At 42.0% G+C, this 15,220-nt stretch overlaps 1 protein-coding gene across 2 annotated transcripts in view; it reads right to left on the reverse strand.

Annotated features, from left to right (window-relative positions):
• Positions 1-895: 895 nt before the first annotated feature.
• The window catches only part of col11a1a (collagen, type XI, alpha 1a), a 53,700-nt gene continuing 39,375 nt past the window's right edge, over positions 896-15,220 (reverse strand). For both annotated transcript variants that reach the window (XM_058060307.1, XM_058060306.1), the window contains 28 exons: positions 14,678-14,767; positions 14,489-14,542; positions 13,458-13,565; positions 13,273-13,380; positions 13,145-13,198; positions 13,023-13,076; positions 12,429-12,536; positions 12,211-12,264; positions 12,062-12,115; positions 11,881-11,934; positions 11,698-11,751; positions 11,470-11,577; positions 11,337-11,390; positions 11,171-11,224; positions 10,972-11,025; positions 8,431-8,484; positions 8,256-8,363; positions 8,069-8,122; positions 7,912-7,965; positions 6,418-6,525; positions 6,086-6,139; positions 5,964-5,999; positions 5,840-5,893; positions 5,508-5,754; positions 4,123-4,235; positions 3,629-3,697; positions 2,804-3,037; positions 896-2,038 (listed from right to left, as the gene is read on the reverse strand). In XM_058060307.1, the coding sequence (XP_057916290.1) occupies positions 1,892-2,038; positions 2,804-3,037; positions 3,629-3,697; positions 4,123-4,235; positions 5,508-5,754; positions 5,840-5,893; positions 5,964-5,999; positions 6,086-6,139; positions 6,418-6,525; positions 7,912-7,965; positions 8,069-8,122; positions 8,256-8,363; positions 8,431-8,484; positions 10,972-11,025; positions 11,171-11,224; positions 11,337-11,390; positions 11,470-11,577; positions 11,698-11,751; positions 11,881-11,934; positions 12,062-12,115; positions 12,211-12,264; positions 12,429-12,536; positions 13,023-13,076; positions 13,145-13,198; positions 13,273-13,380; positions 13,458-13,565; positions 14,489-14,542; positions 14,678-14,767 (2,394 nt within the window). In that variant the 3' untranslated portion in view covers positions 896-1,891. The remainder of the gene's footprint in view (positions 2,039-2,803; positions 3,038-3,628; positions 3,698-4,122; positions 4,236-5,507; positions 5,755-5,839; positions 5,894-5,963; positions 6,000-6,085; positions 6,140-6,417; positions 6,526-7,911; positions 7,966-8,068; positions 8,123-8,255; positions 8,364-8,430; positions 8,485-10,971; positions 11,026-11,170; positions 11,225-11,336; positions 11,391-11,469; positions 11,578-11,697; positions 11,752-11,880; positions 11,935-12,061; positions 12,116-12,210; positions 12,265-12,428; positions 12,537-13,022; positions 13,077-13,144; positions 13,199-13,272; positions 13,381-13,457; positions 13,566-14,488; positions 14,543-14,677; positions 14,768-15,220) is intronic.

Below are 15,220 nucleotides of genomic sequence, written 5' to 3' on the forward strand. Positions count from 1 at the left end.
CTCCCCGCCTCTAAATCTTTTACTTCCTCCTCAGCCAAGCGTCCGTGCAGACGATACCGTGTCACAGGTCTGTTCCGAGTCTTAACCCAACTTGACTTGGACTTTTATGTCGCCCTTCATTGGTGGGGGGTCTCCGGAGGAGGAGAATAGTCAAGTCGGGAAAACCAAACCGAATGTTTCCCCTAACTTCATGTCACATTCCCCCTCGACGTTCTGCTGCTTCAGGACCTGGAAGAACTCGCTGTGATAAATGGAAGCAGGAATTCCGCTGAAGGAGACTGAAGTAAGGTCTGGCCATCTGTTGGTGACCTCCAGCTGATAGCAACTTGGGCTCTCCAGCAGGACAATGATCTAGACACACCAGCAAGTCCACCTCTGAATGGAGACTTTGGAGTCACATGTCCTTAAAAGGCGCCTCCAGACGCTGGAAAAGCCTCCAGTGGGGTTGAATAACAATCCTGCAAAAACGAGTGGGCCAAAATTAAGGGACTCATTGCAAGTTATCACAAAGGCTTGATTGCAATTGTTGCTGCAGAGTCATGTAGCTATAATATAATTTTATATAAAAATTGTCATTGTCATAATTGTCATAATTGTCATTTATCTTTCTGTTCATAAAACACCACCAAATTGGGCTTATTGGTGATTAATCATGATATAATTTTCAACGATTAAACATTAAAAATCATTTTACTGGCCAAATATTTGAATTAATTCCAAAGACAAAAAGCTGATTTGATTTCTATTTCCACGTGTGAAGAATGAAAGGAAAATATTGTAAGACTGAACTTTATTGGATTCAAGAGAGATGGAATTGCACTCTTTAGTGGACATAACATATCTGTAAAATATATAAATATAAGGCGTCGACGACATTTACACAAACCACTGAGACATGTGCTTCACTGTTGTTTAGAATCCAGTTTTAATATTTAGTTGAACTATAAAAAGCAACATTCAAACATTTTCTCTTTAGTTACAAAAATGGGTCACCTAAAGGGCGTCTCATTGCATAATTTTTGGAACAGTGGATCTTGGCAAAATAACCCCCACCCAAAATATATCAAGTTAATTGCGTAACCGTACAGGTATATACAGGGTATAACATCCTTGCATCCTAAAAGGTTATCAAGAAAGTCTGAGGTATACAACCAAGATGAAAAGCCTGTCAGGGAAATAAAACAGAAAAAGAAAAAAAACCACAACAATAGAATTAAATTAATGAAATGAATGCCAGGATGACAACATTAGTGGGGGCGGGGAGGGGGGCGGGGGTGTCCACGTACGTGTTGGCGTGTCAATATATACAAAGGGAAACGTCTGAATGGGCAACGGAGGATGCTTTGGATGCTCACTTTATTTGCCTGCTGAAGAAAGTACACACAGCATTCCCAAAACGGGAGCGGGAATAAAGGAGAACGTGGTCGCACATGCAAGTTTTGAAAGCGGATCCAGAAATAACAGTAATGTACAAAATATTACACTTTTAGAATTAGCTTTCTTTTCTTAGCACCTCGATATTCCTTTTGTGTTTTTGAGCACCTTTGGGTTTGGTACAGCACCTTGAGAATCCAGAGAGGAGGTCCGGAGGTCCGGAGGTCCGTGTCCGCCTGCGTCCTGCTCCGCTTTCTAATGTCCTTCACCTTGTGTTGCCCCCCCGCGTGGTCGGCGCCCTGCGGGGGCAACGTGTGTTCTTCCGGGTCGTGCATACATACATGGAAAGGACATGCGACGCCTTCTCATTCAAAACTTGCATGTGGCGTAGGAAATGTAGCTGGCGGGTGGGGAGGGGCGGGGCTGATGGGCGGGGCGGGGCGAAGGACGTCTCAGCCGGACTGTCCCTGCTGACCCCCGTTAAGTCCGTTGTTTTGCTTTGTTTTGGTGTTTCTATTTAGCCAAGGAAGCAGACGGGCCCGACTTCGAAGCCGAACTTCTGATTGGGGTCCCCAAAGTCAGTCAACATGACATCGATGATTGGAACCTGATCGATTTTGGGAGTATTGATCTCCATCACAGTCTTTCCGTAGCCCTTCCTCGTCTGCAAGAGAGACACGGCAACTCGTTAAACACGACGACTCGTTTGGATGGCAACTTGCCGTTCCGATTGGATGGACTCCACCCCGCAGGATGTTGAATTGGATGGACAGGAAGTGGAATAGAGTCAATGACAGTTAATGTCAATATGTCAATGACAGTTAGTCAATGTTGAAAGTATTTCAATAATTAAAATTAAATAATAATAAAACCAAAAAATTTAAAAAAATAAATAATTTTATTTAAAAAATTAAATAATTTTATTTAAAAAATTAAATAATTTTATTTAAAAATTAAATTATAATAAAAAATTAAAACATTACATTATTAATTTAATTTTATTATTGAATTAAATTCTTAAAATGAAAAAAATACTGTACTTTTTGCTGCAATACTTTCACAAAATAGATTAAATTAAAGAGTAAAAAAAGTAAATAAAAAAACTTAAATTCTAAAACTACACAAATGCTGTCATTTCTGATTAAATACATGAATTTTTAAATAATCTTTTTTAGCATAATCATTCACTGCTTGACTGTCGGAATTTATCGTTTTTTTGTTTTAATAAACAAAAACAAAACAACTTCAATATTGGATTTATGGCTTCTAATCAACATCCGTACAGTAATTACAGTTCAACACTAATTAGACCCCATGGTGTCCATTAGAGGGCATTATACCATACTACTACTACTACTAATACTACACCGTATGAAGAAATACGGTACCCCGAACGACTGGGTTCTTTTGGAGTGACAGTAGGCCTTACCGCGCATCCGTCCGAGAGGGCCTTGATGTAGGGATTGTTGTCGTAGGACATCTCCTCGTCATTGGCCCCCAGGAACCGCAGCGCTTTGTCGTAGCTGTCGCTGGTGGCGTCATGCCACGCCACGGACTGATGGCAGCTGTAGGTGAAGTTTTGCCGGGCCGAGGCCGTCAGTAGTCTGAGGAAGGTCATCTGCACCAGGTTGATGGCGTTGCCGTCTGAGTCGACGTAGGAAAGCTGCGGAGCAAAGTGTTTTGACTCGACTCATAAGAAATAGTCTGTGTTGCCCTTGAAAGCATTCTTCTTAATAAATAAGTTCATGGTTGCGTTCATAGTGCGACCTTGGGGACATTTGCGTCACAACGACAGCTATTTTTAAAAAACACAACAAAATAAAGACCCCTGATGGGTTTTCATTTGTGGTTTAACTCGTCATCACTAGCATCTTTTGCTGAAAACACTTGGAATAACACTTGAATAACTCATGTAAATATCTTGGATTTGATGAAACAACATTTATCCGTGCAACTCCAAGGTCATGTACAGCAGCGTCTACAAGAGCAACAAAAATGGAACAACTTTTAATAATAAAAACACTGCATAGCATTTATATCCGACTCCGAGAAGAAAGTTTGTCCTCTATTCAGCCACAAGACACCAGTCTGATTGAGCAGGACACAAATTGTTTACGACAGGACGTTTTTATGTGTTCAAGGGCAAAATGAGGACTACGGTCGCGTTTTATTGCTGCAAAGTCTGAAGTGAGTTGCATTAAAGCGTGCACCTGCATGGACGGACGTTGAATTTTTGGAAAAATGGGATACTTACTATTTTACCACGCTTAAATTCGCTGAACCATGACCCTGGAACCTCTTTGGGCCATGAAGATATCCTGACCTGCGGAACAACAAAGCAAACACAACAGAGACTGATTTTCATGGAGTAATATGCCAAAATATGCAAAAAATATGCCAAAATGGTCAATTTATAGGCTTTTTTATATATATAACATTTAAGCATATCTACATGATGTACAAAATGTCCAATATGTAAATATGAAAATATTCGTCCCGTCTATTCTTGGCTTTTTCAGTATGCAGCCCTCGATGGGGAAAAAGTTTGGACACCCCCGAGGTTATAGTTTTTGTTCCACTCCATTCTTCTCATTAGCATTTGAATGCCGCTTGCTTGTTGTTCTCGGTTGCACACGAGCGCTCAGCCCCGAAGCAACGGCGGCGCGGCGGTGCGGCTCCACACTCTGCTAATGAGACGCGCGCCGCCTTGTTAATAATGTCACGGATATAAACGCAAACGCCACCTACCCCGTTGGATTTCTTATCTGGGTAGATGCAGGTTTCTCCTCCAGCGGTGAAGTTACAGTAGACTTTGAAGGAATCCCCTGAGCAACCTTGGTTGGGATCAATCCAGTATTCACCTGACAGGAATCAAAAACACTTCTTGGATAAAACTGCAATAATTCACCATTAGAAATATGTTAACAATGTTTATTCCGTAATAGATTGCCTTAAGTAGACGCTGTTAGCGTGCTAATGTTAGCATTTTTAGCATGTTGACATGAGCATAGTGGCATTTTCATAGGTACGCACTTTTTTTCTATTTTCATAAATATTAACTTAAGTAGACACTTGACGCTATCATGTTAGCATTTTTTGTATGCTAATATTAGCATAGTAGCATTTTTAATAATTTTCACAGGGAAACACCCATAGGGAAACACATAGAAATATGTCAATGTTTATTCTGAAAATAGATAGCCTTAAGTAGACGCTGTTAGCATGCTAATGTTAGCATTTTTAGCATGTTGACATGAGCATAGTGGCATTTTCATAGGTACGCACTTTTTTTCTATTTTCATAAATATTAACTTAAGTAGACACTTGACGCTATCATGTTAGCATTTTTAGTATGCTAATATTAGCATAGTAGCATTTTTAATAATTTTCACAGGGAAACACCCATAGGGAAACACATAGAAATATGTTAATGTTTATTCTGAAAATAGATAGCCTTAAGTAGACGCTGTTAGCATGCTAATGTTAGCATTTTTAGCATGTTGACATGAGCATATTGGCATTTTCATAGGTACACACTTTTTTTCTATTTTCAGGAATATTAACTTAAGCAGACACTTAACGCTATAATGTTAGCATTTTTATCATGCTAATATTAGCATAGTAGCATTTTTAGTAATTTTCACAGGGAAACACCCATAGGGAAACATAGAAATATGTTAACAATGTTTATTCTGAAAATAGATAGCCTTAAGTAGACGCTGTTAGCATGCTAATGTTAGCATTTTTAGCATGTTGACATGAGCGTAGTGGCATTTTCATAGGTACACACTTTTTTTCTATTTTAATGAATATTAACTTAAGTAGACACTTTACACTATCATGCTACCATGTTAGCATGCTAATACAGCATTGTAGCAAATTTAGCTACTTTCACAGGTGTAGGTGTTTAACAACACCACACCATGCTAGGTATCATGCTAACAATCGCATGCTAGCATTATCTTATATGTAAGGCAAAAATACATAATTTCTTACATATGTATTATTAAAAAAGCCAAAGTTCAAATAAAAAGCAGCAAGTACTTGATATATATTTTTTAAATCCACAATGAAGTGAAGCTGCAAAATTGAAATAATAAATGTAAATATGTAATAATTTGAGAGTTATTTACCATCCGGGAATTCCGGGTGGCAGAGCTGCAGGTCTTTGCATGTCCTGGCCGGGTTGTTTTGGGTCCCCATGGGGTATTTCATACGCTCGATGTCTTGTTTGAGGTTGTTCAGCGAGCCAAAGATGTCCTCCATGCCCTCGCCGTAGTCCATAAAAGTACCGGCGGCGTCGGACTGCATGTCGCTGGAGCGCTTGGTCTTCTTGGGGGAGCGGATGGGCAGAGGCTGGATGACCTCGCCGGGTGGGCCCTGTGGGGGGGGGGTTACAATTTTGTGAATTGTTCCTGATGTGATGACGAAACACGACATCTTAGCTACGATCCTGATTACTCACAGGAGGACCAGGAGGACCGATGGAACCCGTGTCTCCTTTTGAACCAGCCGGACCCTGAGAGACACACGAACCCCGTGAACCAAATGTGACACCACGTGATGTTTAAACCCAACCGTTTACTCACAGTCGAACCCTTAGCTCCCTTTGGTCCTTGAGGTCCCTGAATCAGACAAAACATTAGGTCGGGTTTGGCAAAGTCATGCGCTTGGTCGGAATCTAAATGATCCAATGAGTGAAAGGACTTACAGGTAGACCAGGGGGGCCGGGGGGACCGAGAGGACCCGATGATCCACTGAGACCCTTTGGTAAGATAAGATGGAGGCAGCCATCAACGATAAAAGCAGTGATGAGCGAATAGGAGACAATAGGAATGTTATGTTTTACTAATTGGGCTGTTGAGTAAAACAAGACTATACTATGCAGCAGTACCTCGCCACCTAGTACTCAGTACTATCAACTGTTTTTCGGCCTATTAGTAGAAATTAAATACATATTTACTTCATTAAATGAACTAAATTTACTCATATCTGTCTTGGTTTTTCGGCTTGTTTGATATCAGCTGGACATAAACTACTTACGCTGTCTCCCTTGCCACCGGGCGACCCTTGGGGTCCAGGCAAACCTCGGTCTCCCTTCTCTCCTTGCTCCCCAGGTGGTCCTATCAAACCAATCAAACCCGGATGTCCCTGGAAAAAAAAAAAAAGTCCAATAAAAGCAAAGGCTGGGATTGCTTTCTTTTAAAAAGTATATAAAAAGTACACACCGGGGTGGTATTTTTTCATGACAACACATATATTGTCTCTATATGTACAGTATATACTGTGTGTATAAAAAGAGTAGTTTGAAGCACAGTGGTTAATGGTATGCAAATGGCTACGGCCGATGCACGATTCCTCACACTGCTTTTAAACTGTAAGGCTATTATGTCGGCGTGTGGGAGGCAATTTTGATGGAGTAATGGGGGCTGGGGCGATATCCGAGGTGGTTATTTCACCAGCACATTCAAGGCAGCCAGAACATGATGTGAACTATCACAATATTTTATATATATATATTTTATAGTGCGCTTCATCGCGAAATTTCACCCAAATGTGACAAACAGTATGAGACTAAAACCTGGCAAATTCAAAGTTCAGGTACAACCAAGACTTAAAAACCTTGCACTCACCAAAATGTCAGTGATAACAATCATGATGACAGGACACCACATGATCATTTTACTACTGGGCGTCATGTGGCCCCATAACTATTGTATAGCCTAGCTCAGGGGTGGGCAAACTACGGCCCGGGGGCCACATCCGGCCCGCCAAGTATTTGAATATGGCCCGCCTGTTCTTTCCAAAATATTTCATTTAAACTCAACATACAACCTGGCATCATGGCTTGAGCCAACCTTTTGATGGTTGAAGTAGCTGTTTTATCAATTTCGTAATAATAATAATAATAATAATAATAATAATAATAATACATTCATTTTCTACCGCTTACCCTCACAAGGGTCGCGGGGGTGCTGGAGCCTATCCCAGCTGTCTTAGGGCGAGAGGCGGGGTACACCCTGGACTGGTCGTAATAATAATAATAATGATAATAATAATAATAATTCATTTTCTACCATTTATCCTCCGAGGGTTGCGGGGGTGCTGAGCCTATCCCAGCTTCTTGGGGCGAGAGGCGGGGTACACCTGGACTGGTCGTAATAATAATAATAATAATAATAATAATAATAATAATAATTTTATAATGCACTTTACGTCAAATAAATGATCTCAAAGTGCACGTATAGCAGACTGCATGACACTTTTATGTGTAAAATTATATGTGTACAAATGGACTGTCACGTGTAAAATATTCGCCCCCCCGTCAATTTTATTAAATCAATGCGAGTCAAAAAGTTTGCCCACCCCTGGCCTAGCTTCTTGCTTTGCAGCTGCTACGGTATGTTAGCATGTTCTCATGCTAATTAACACGTGTGATGCAGGGGACACAAACAGCAACAATTTCACAGTCTTAAAGACACAAAAACTATGAGGACCTTGTAAAATTTCAAGTCAAACAGGGAATCTTTTACTCACCTTTTCACCCTTGGAGCCTGGGTCACCTTTCAGACCAGGAAGTCCAGGAGGACCCTGAGTAAAATCAATGAAACGTTGAAAAGGATGACTGGAAACCAGTTAAAGAAACAAGTCCACAGTACATGGCTTTAGGTTTTTGAAAGTGACGCTTACTAACCATGGGACCTGGTGGGCCATCTTGTCCTGCGGCACCGGGCAGTCCTTGTTCACCCTGTGAAAAACCATTCATGACATTTATCCTATATCTCATTGACCGGTCAAATACTGCAAGTATTACATGTTACTACATGCTCACAGCCTGGACATAAAACCATAAAACCTTGTTGGAGGCTTTTAGGACTTACAACAGGGCCAGGGATTCCACGTAGACCCTCAGGACCAGGCTTCCCGGCAGGTCCCTGAGGTCCAACAGGTCCCGTTTTACCAGCCGGACCTTCTGATCCAGCCTCACCCTGTCGATGCGGAAACGAGAAGTTGTTGTAAATGTGGAACTTGCAATGGTGAAATCCAATAAATTACCTTGGCGCCCTTCTCTCCTTGTCGGCCTTCGGCACCAGCAGCTCCCGGGGGTCCCTGGGAAGGACCGAGGATGGTTGTTAAGCATTTTTACACACAACTGGCATTATTATGTAACCGCCGTTTGTTGGCAAGTCGTGTATTTATACACAGTCTAACCTTTCTAAAACATGATCTCGTTGGCATGCTTGGAATATGATAATTGTTTCATTGGACTTTGGGGGAATGGGAATTCTGCCTAGCAACAATTGTCCAGGGAAACATGTTGGTGTTGAACATCCCTGACCTTTTTAAAAAGAGTCCAACCGGGATAAAAATGAGCACACAATTAAAAATGTTTGATAATCCAGGGCCCTTAAACGACTTTAGTTGTTTCACGAACAATTTCTTTTTGTGTTCGCACGCATCGAAAATAATTTTTCTCTCCAAAGTGCTCTCCACTCAGGTGGCCGACCAAAGCCCTGGTGTTTATTGATCGAGGGGTGAAACTGAAGGCCCCCCCCCCGTCCTGACCCCATCCCTGCCTTGGAGCTTTTATCTGCTCGTGCTGAAGAGTCGGCTTCTTCATCCGCGGAAAAGACAATTCAGTTGCACTGCCATACACACGGTGACCTAGTTCACCGTGTGGGGGTGTTTATTTTTTTACCCAAGCAAGATTATTGTTAAAGTTACCAAGTTATGTTACGTTAAGTTACAACCAACTTTGTAAGACTTTTATAGCCTCCGTTGACCTTTTAAGCACACAGCTGGCAGAGTCAATACATATTGAAGAGAATAGCCAGGATGGCATAAATAGCACATTGCCGACCTTAGCATTGCTTGCAGGCCCATAAGTAGTATTAAAGATAATAGGATGGCCTGTGTCACATTGCTTGCAGGCCCATAAGTAGTAAGAGGGATAACAGGATGACCTGTCACATTGCTTGCAGGCCCATAAGTAGTAAGAGGGATAAACAGGATGGCGTGTGTCACATTGCTTGCAGGCCCATAAGTAGTAAGAGATAATAGGATGGCCTGTGCTACATTGCTTGCAGGCCCATAAGTAGTATTAGGGTTAATAGGATGGCCTGTGTCACATTGCTTGCAGGCCCATAAGTAGTGTTAGGGATAATATAACATTGTTACAAATTTCCCCACTGAGGGACGAATAAAGGCGTATCTTAAATAGGATGGCCTGTGTCACACGGCTTGCAGGCCCATAATTAGCAAATCCAGCACCCTCTCTGGGATTATGTCACATGCAATTTAATGGCCCAATGAAAACAGGACATTTTCATCACTGATGTTTGGTCAACCTATCACCTAAAGACGCGATCAGAAACAAGCGGAGCTAAAATAACGACTGATGACAGATCGTAACTTCATCACCATCGATATCATTTTGACCGCTCTCTAACAGTGTTGAAAACACACACAAGAACACGTGAAAAGGAGCCAAATAAGACTGCGACCCCTCCGGAGACGATAAATTGCTGCTTTAAATCAGTGTTCTGCTCCTCTAACTGCAGCGCCGCTTGACCTTTCAAACACGGCCAACAATAAGAACAACCGAGATTGGAATGAAGGCTCACATGTGAAAAAGCGGCGTCGTTTAATTCAAACATCGAATTCAACATGGTTCCGCTTTGCAGTTTGATTAAAAAAAAAAACATTAACTTTGATCGGTGTTTCAATGAGCTCATCAAAAAAGCATAGCAGCAAGTAAACAATCATGTTTGACACGAGTTTGGCCCGAACCCCAGACAGGCGGCACGGAATCGATAATGTGTCACGCTGGCGATGTCGCTCATTTTCACAAGGATTCACAGGGATTTAGAAACCCCACCTGGATCAATTTCTTGATAAGCAATTTTCCATTTCTTGCAGAGGGAAAAAAAAAAAAAAAAGATTCCAGCTTTCAAATTTCAATGCTCATATTTCCCAACAGGCTTTGGGGCGGCTTTCAACCTCCTCAAAGAGAAGCGGCGTTTTCTCCTTAAATCTTCAACTTTGTTACCAAGCACTTTATTTTTAATGAAAATGAATCTCCTGTGCTTAACTTCAAGCGTGACGAGACTGAGAGCCGACGCACGCTGCCATCATCCAATTCGTTTCGCCCAAAGAGTTTGCCCAGCCTGATCCTTCGGAGGAGACCCCCGCTTTTTGTGGGTGAATGGCGATAAAGGGCCCGCCCATCCACGCCGCCCTCCTGCTAGCATGATGTTGACTATGTCTCACAGCCGGCCTGAGCGGGCCTGAGTGGGCCTCGGTGTCCTGCGGGTGGAACTGGAAGAGGTGGCCGGAGACTGGGAAGTATGGGCTTCCCTAATTAGACTGCTGCCCCCGTGACCCGGACCCGGATAAGTGGAATAAAATAGATGGATAGATTCAACACGACTATGTTGAAATTTGCTGAACTTGCATTGTCGGGGAACTTCTAAATAACATTCATAATTTGCATTAATATGTAAATGTGCTGTGATCCATTCTATATGCAAAAAAATATGACATGCAAACCTGGATTATTGCAGGACCATACACAAATCAGATCATTGCTTCACTTACTCTCTTGCCCGGAGGTCCAGGTGGACCAGCTTCACCTGAAGGACCTGGAGGTCCCTGCATATAAGATATAAGAAAAAACTCATTTTGAAGTACAGATATACTCCAGGAAGTATCAAAAATGTAAAGCAAAGAGAAAAAAGGCCCAATTGGTATATTTTATAATTGTACTACGTGAATCATATATTTATTTTCAACTTACCGGCTGACCAGCCTCACCATCTTCTCCCTTCTCTCCTGGTTCTCCGTCTGTTCCCTGTAAAAATAAAAATACAAATATACGTTAAAATTTCTTTAGAGTACAAGCTTATAAAATTAATTTTACTCTGTTTAACCAATCCAATAAATATGTGGTTAATATCACTCACAGCAACGCCTGGTTCTCCAGGAGGACCAGTATCTCCAGGGAATCCAACAGGACCCTTTAGATAAGAAACACAAACAGGACGCATGAGTGACAATATGTTGACAGTATTTAGTCTTTCCTTCATCAACACTTACGGGGTTACCCTTTGGACCGTCATCTCCAGGGGGTCCTTTGGCTCCAGCAGGTCCGGCAGCACCAGGGGGTCCCGCTTCTCCCTTCTCTCCTCTCTCACCTTTGGGTCCCTGTTATAATTATCGAGTGGTAATAATAATAATGTAACCATAATAAAAGCACTTCATTGTAAACTAATACATTTTTATGTTGGTGTCAACAGACGTTTTATACATTAATAGTTGACTTACCCCAGTGCCTGGCTCTCCGGGCGGTCCCGGGTTGCCAGCCTCACCTTGTTCACCCTGCAGAAAGACACACACCGCATCCAACTGTGTAGGGAGCTCATACTTGTACTTTCATAGCCAAATATCTCTCACAACAAAAGGAATTTGAACCTCGGTACCAAATGTACGAATGTAACAGACGCTTACCTTCTCTCCCACAGAACCCACAGGACCCACACCGCCTGGAGGACCTTGTGAACCCTGCAGCAAAAACGGACAAGTCCACCAGTTTGTATGGTATCGGTGTTGCCAGTTAAACCACTAAGCACCCATTAAATGCTATAAATGTCCAACATGTCCGTATTCATTTGAATCATACTGCACATACATCAGCGCCGCTTGGACCCTGAGGACCTCTAGGACCGGGGGGACCAGGAGGACCCTGTGGAAAGAACACACATTTGGAAAGTAAAATAAAAATACTGCATTATTCTGTAGTATTCTGAGTGTTTATATAATAAAAGTTGTGCTTCTTACCATGGGGCCGACATCGCCGTTCTCTCCCTTCTCACCAGGGGGTCCTGGAAGACCCTGAGGATTTAAAACACACATAATCACATCAGATGTTCATTATTGTACAAATGGCTTTAAAATGAGTTATGATACAAAAACTACTCCATGTCATAGAAATACTAGCATACATTGACATATGATATGAACTACAAATAAAATAAACTAAAATAAACAGTTCTAACCTGCAGGCCGATGGGACCAGGTGGTCCAGGGAAACCTCGGGCTCCTTCATCTCCCTTCTGCCCAAACATACCCTGCTGACCCCTGGGACCAGGTTCTCCATCAGCTCCCTGGACATAGTAATATTTCACAAGTGAAATCAGGTTCATTGGATGAACCCAGGATGTGCAAATTTCATCAAAACTTTAGACAGGGGCGGACATTTTAGCACCCCCGTCTCTTTCTATCAAGCACTGATTAATTGGAACACCAAATGGGTTCCGTGAGCTCATTGAGCTTTGAATTTCAAAGACGGATGCACGTTGGTGTTCTCTGTGAAGACAGGTGAAGCCTTCAAAAAGCCATCTCAGATATTTCAGCTATCAGTTTCCACCGAGAGGAACATCATGTGGAGATGGAAGGACAACAACACAGTAATTCAGGCCAGGAGAAACATCAGAGAAGCGCGTCCTTCACACAACCTGCAGACCACTTTAACTAGAACATCAACTTGCAGTTCGTTGAAACATTCAACTGAAAACACCCAATTTTTGACACACTCACATAGGCCAATCAGAGTTAGGTATGACTGATGGGGTATAAGAGGGTATACTCACAGCAGGGCCTGGTGCACCAATGGGACCTTGAAGACCAGCTGGTCCAGGAGGACCCTAACAAAGACGGAAACTTAGTCATCAATGACATTTGTAGATGTTGACGTTAGGACCACAAAGCCCACCTGCTCTCCTTTATCAGCTTTGCTTCCTTTCTGGCCAGGTTCTCCAACCTCTCCCTGGGAAAGACCGACAGAAATTAGTCAACATTGTATTTTTATTTTTAGAACTGATAAAAAATGGCCTGACTGACTTTATCACCATCCTCTCCAGGTGGACCTTGTGGTCCGGCTGGCCCGGGCAGGCCTACAGGACCCTGGACCCCATCACGTCCAGCTGGACCTTGTGGTCCTTTCTCTCCCTGAACACAGAAACGTTTGCTTGCATCAAGGACCAGAAAGAATGAAAACTGGGGAAAAAACAATCAATCATACTTACGGGTGCACCTTTCTCTCCAGCAGGACCTGGGGGACCTTGAGGGCCAGGTCTACCAGACAGGCCAATTGGACCAGCTGAACCAGCGGGACCTCTCTCACCAGGAGAACCCTGCAGGAAGAGAGTAAGAAATTCTAAGTAACAAACAGGTATATTAGCACGCAACACTGATTTACGTGATGCGCCTGAATGCCTCAAGTGAACAAGTCTGTACTATAGTTCATAAAAAGGTTATAGGTGATAATCTTATGCAATTTGAGCACATGTTAATTTCGTCATTGATGTGCATTTGTTTCTATAATCATTTCTAATTATGTTTAGGTGCAATATTAGTTAGCGCTGCTTTATTGATTTTTCTTTGTAGGTCGAGTCATTGTGGGATGACAGTTCACCTTAGCTTGTTCTAAATGTGTTTTGGGTCACAAGACTTTGAAAACTGAAAACCTTGGGACGCACATCCAGTATCAGGCATCAAATGTTTACTGGCTGCTTTTTAGGAAGACTTGCCTTTTTTTTTTTTATCACTCAAGCGCGGCAATGCAATGTTCACTTGAACGCCTTTAATACGACGGGAAATCCAATTCAAGATGTTTATTAACTTTGTTCCCAACAAAGGTGGAGGGGGGGGGGGGGGTGTTGAAAAGCTAAATAAGTCATTCATTTCATGAAGCTGAACCTATCAAATCATTTCACTTCAGCAATTTCTCATTTAGGTGCGAGCCACACTTTACCCCCGGGGGGGTTAAAATGAAGTCAATAAGCTTTGAAAATAGTTGCAATCATCATGTGGCTCTCAATCCAATGCCGCTCCGTTATGCATATGATTTTCACATTCATACAAAAGTACTTACGGTACCTACACTGTGTAGGCTTTACTGACTACGTTTTGTATTGATACATGCCAGAAGGCAGTGATTTACTAATATAATATTCCTCAATTGTGATCATGATGAGAAATGCCTCCATTATGCTTCTTCAGTGCCGTATGAGTTATAATTAAGGGTTCAATATTTCATAATATGTCAAAAACTTACAACAGGACCAGGTGGACCCTGGGGACCTTCTCCTCCCTTCAGACCAGCTGGACCCTGAAGATGAACAGGAAGAAAGTTATTGATTTCCCTGACGTTCATTTAAAAATGTGTGAAATTTCCTCGAGATGAAAAATGAGGGCTGGGACTTCTTATTGTGTTTAGTTAGCGGCCATGAAAACACGTTCTTACCGTGGCGCCAGGCAGACCTCGCTCTCCTGGGAAGCCTCTGAGGCCAGGAGGACCGTCCTTGCCGGATGAACCCTGGGGTCCGGGGTCTCCCTGAACACAGAAATGATGACGCAAATTTGATTGATAAAGAAGTATTCAGTGTAAGATGGTCATTGATGGTCCATGAATTGAAAAAAAGGACTGTCAATAGCTTTTTCTCAGTTTTTTTATATTGAAAAAATTATGCGAGTAATTGGAAATTCTGCAAGTAATTGATACCATCATCAAAATGTCTATTTTTACTTTTGTGTCTCACAGCAACAAGGGTGCCTTCAAAAAGCGACTAACGAGGTGCAATATCTCAACACTTAATGAAAAAAAAACATGATCAATGAAGCGGGAAAAATGGCTTATTTATATAAATATAAATTAATATTTTTGGAAAAAGCTGCACATTTTTGGGACCAGGAAAGCCAAATCACAACTGTGCGAGGATCTACTATACATCACATTATTGCATTCATGTTTTTGCATTATCAATAACCATGTCAAAAATATTGAAAC

This window comes from Doryrhamphus excisus, chromosome 21 (genome assembly GCF_030265055.1).
Source record: "Doryrhamphus excisus isolate RoL2022-K1 chromosome 21, RoL_Dexc_1.0, whole genome shotgun sequence".
Lineage (NCBI taxonomy): Eukaryota > Metazoa > Chordata > Actinopteri > Syngnathiformes > Syngnathidae > Doryrhamphus > Doryrhamphus excisus.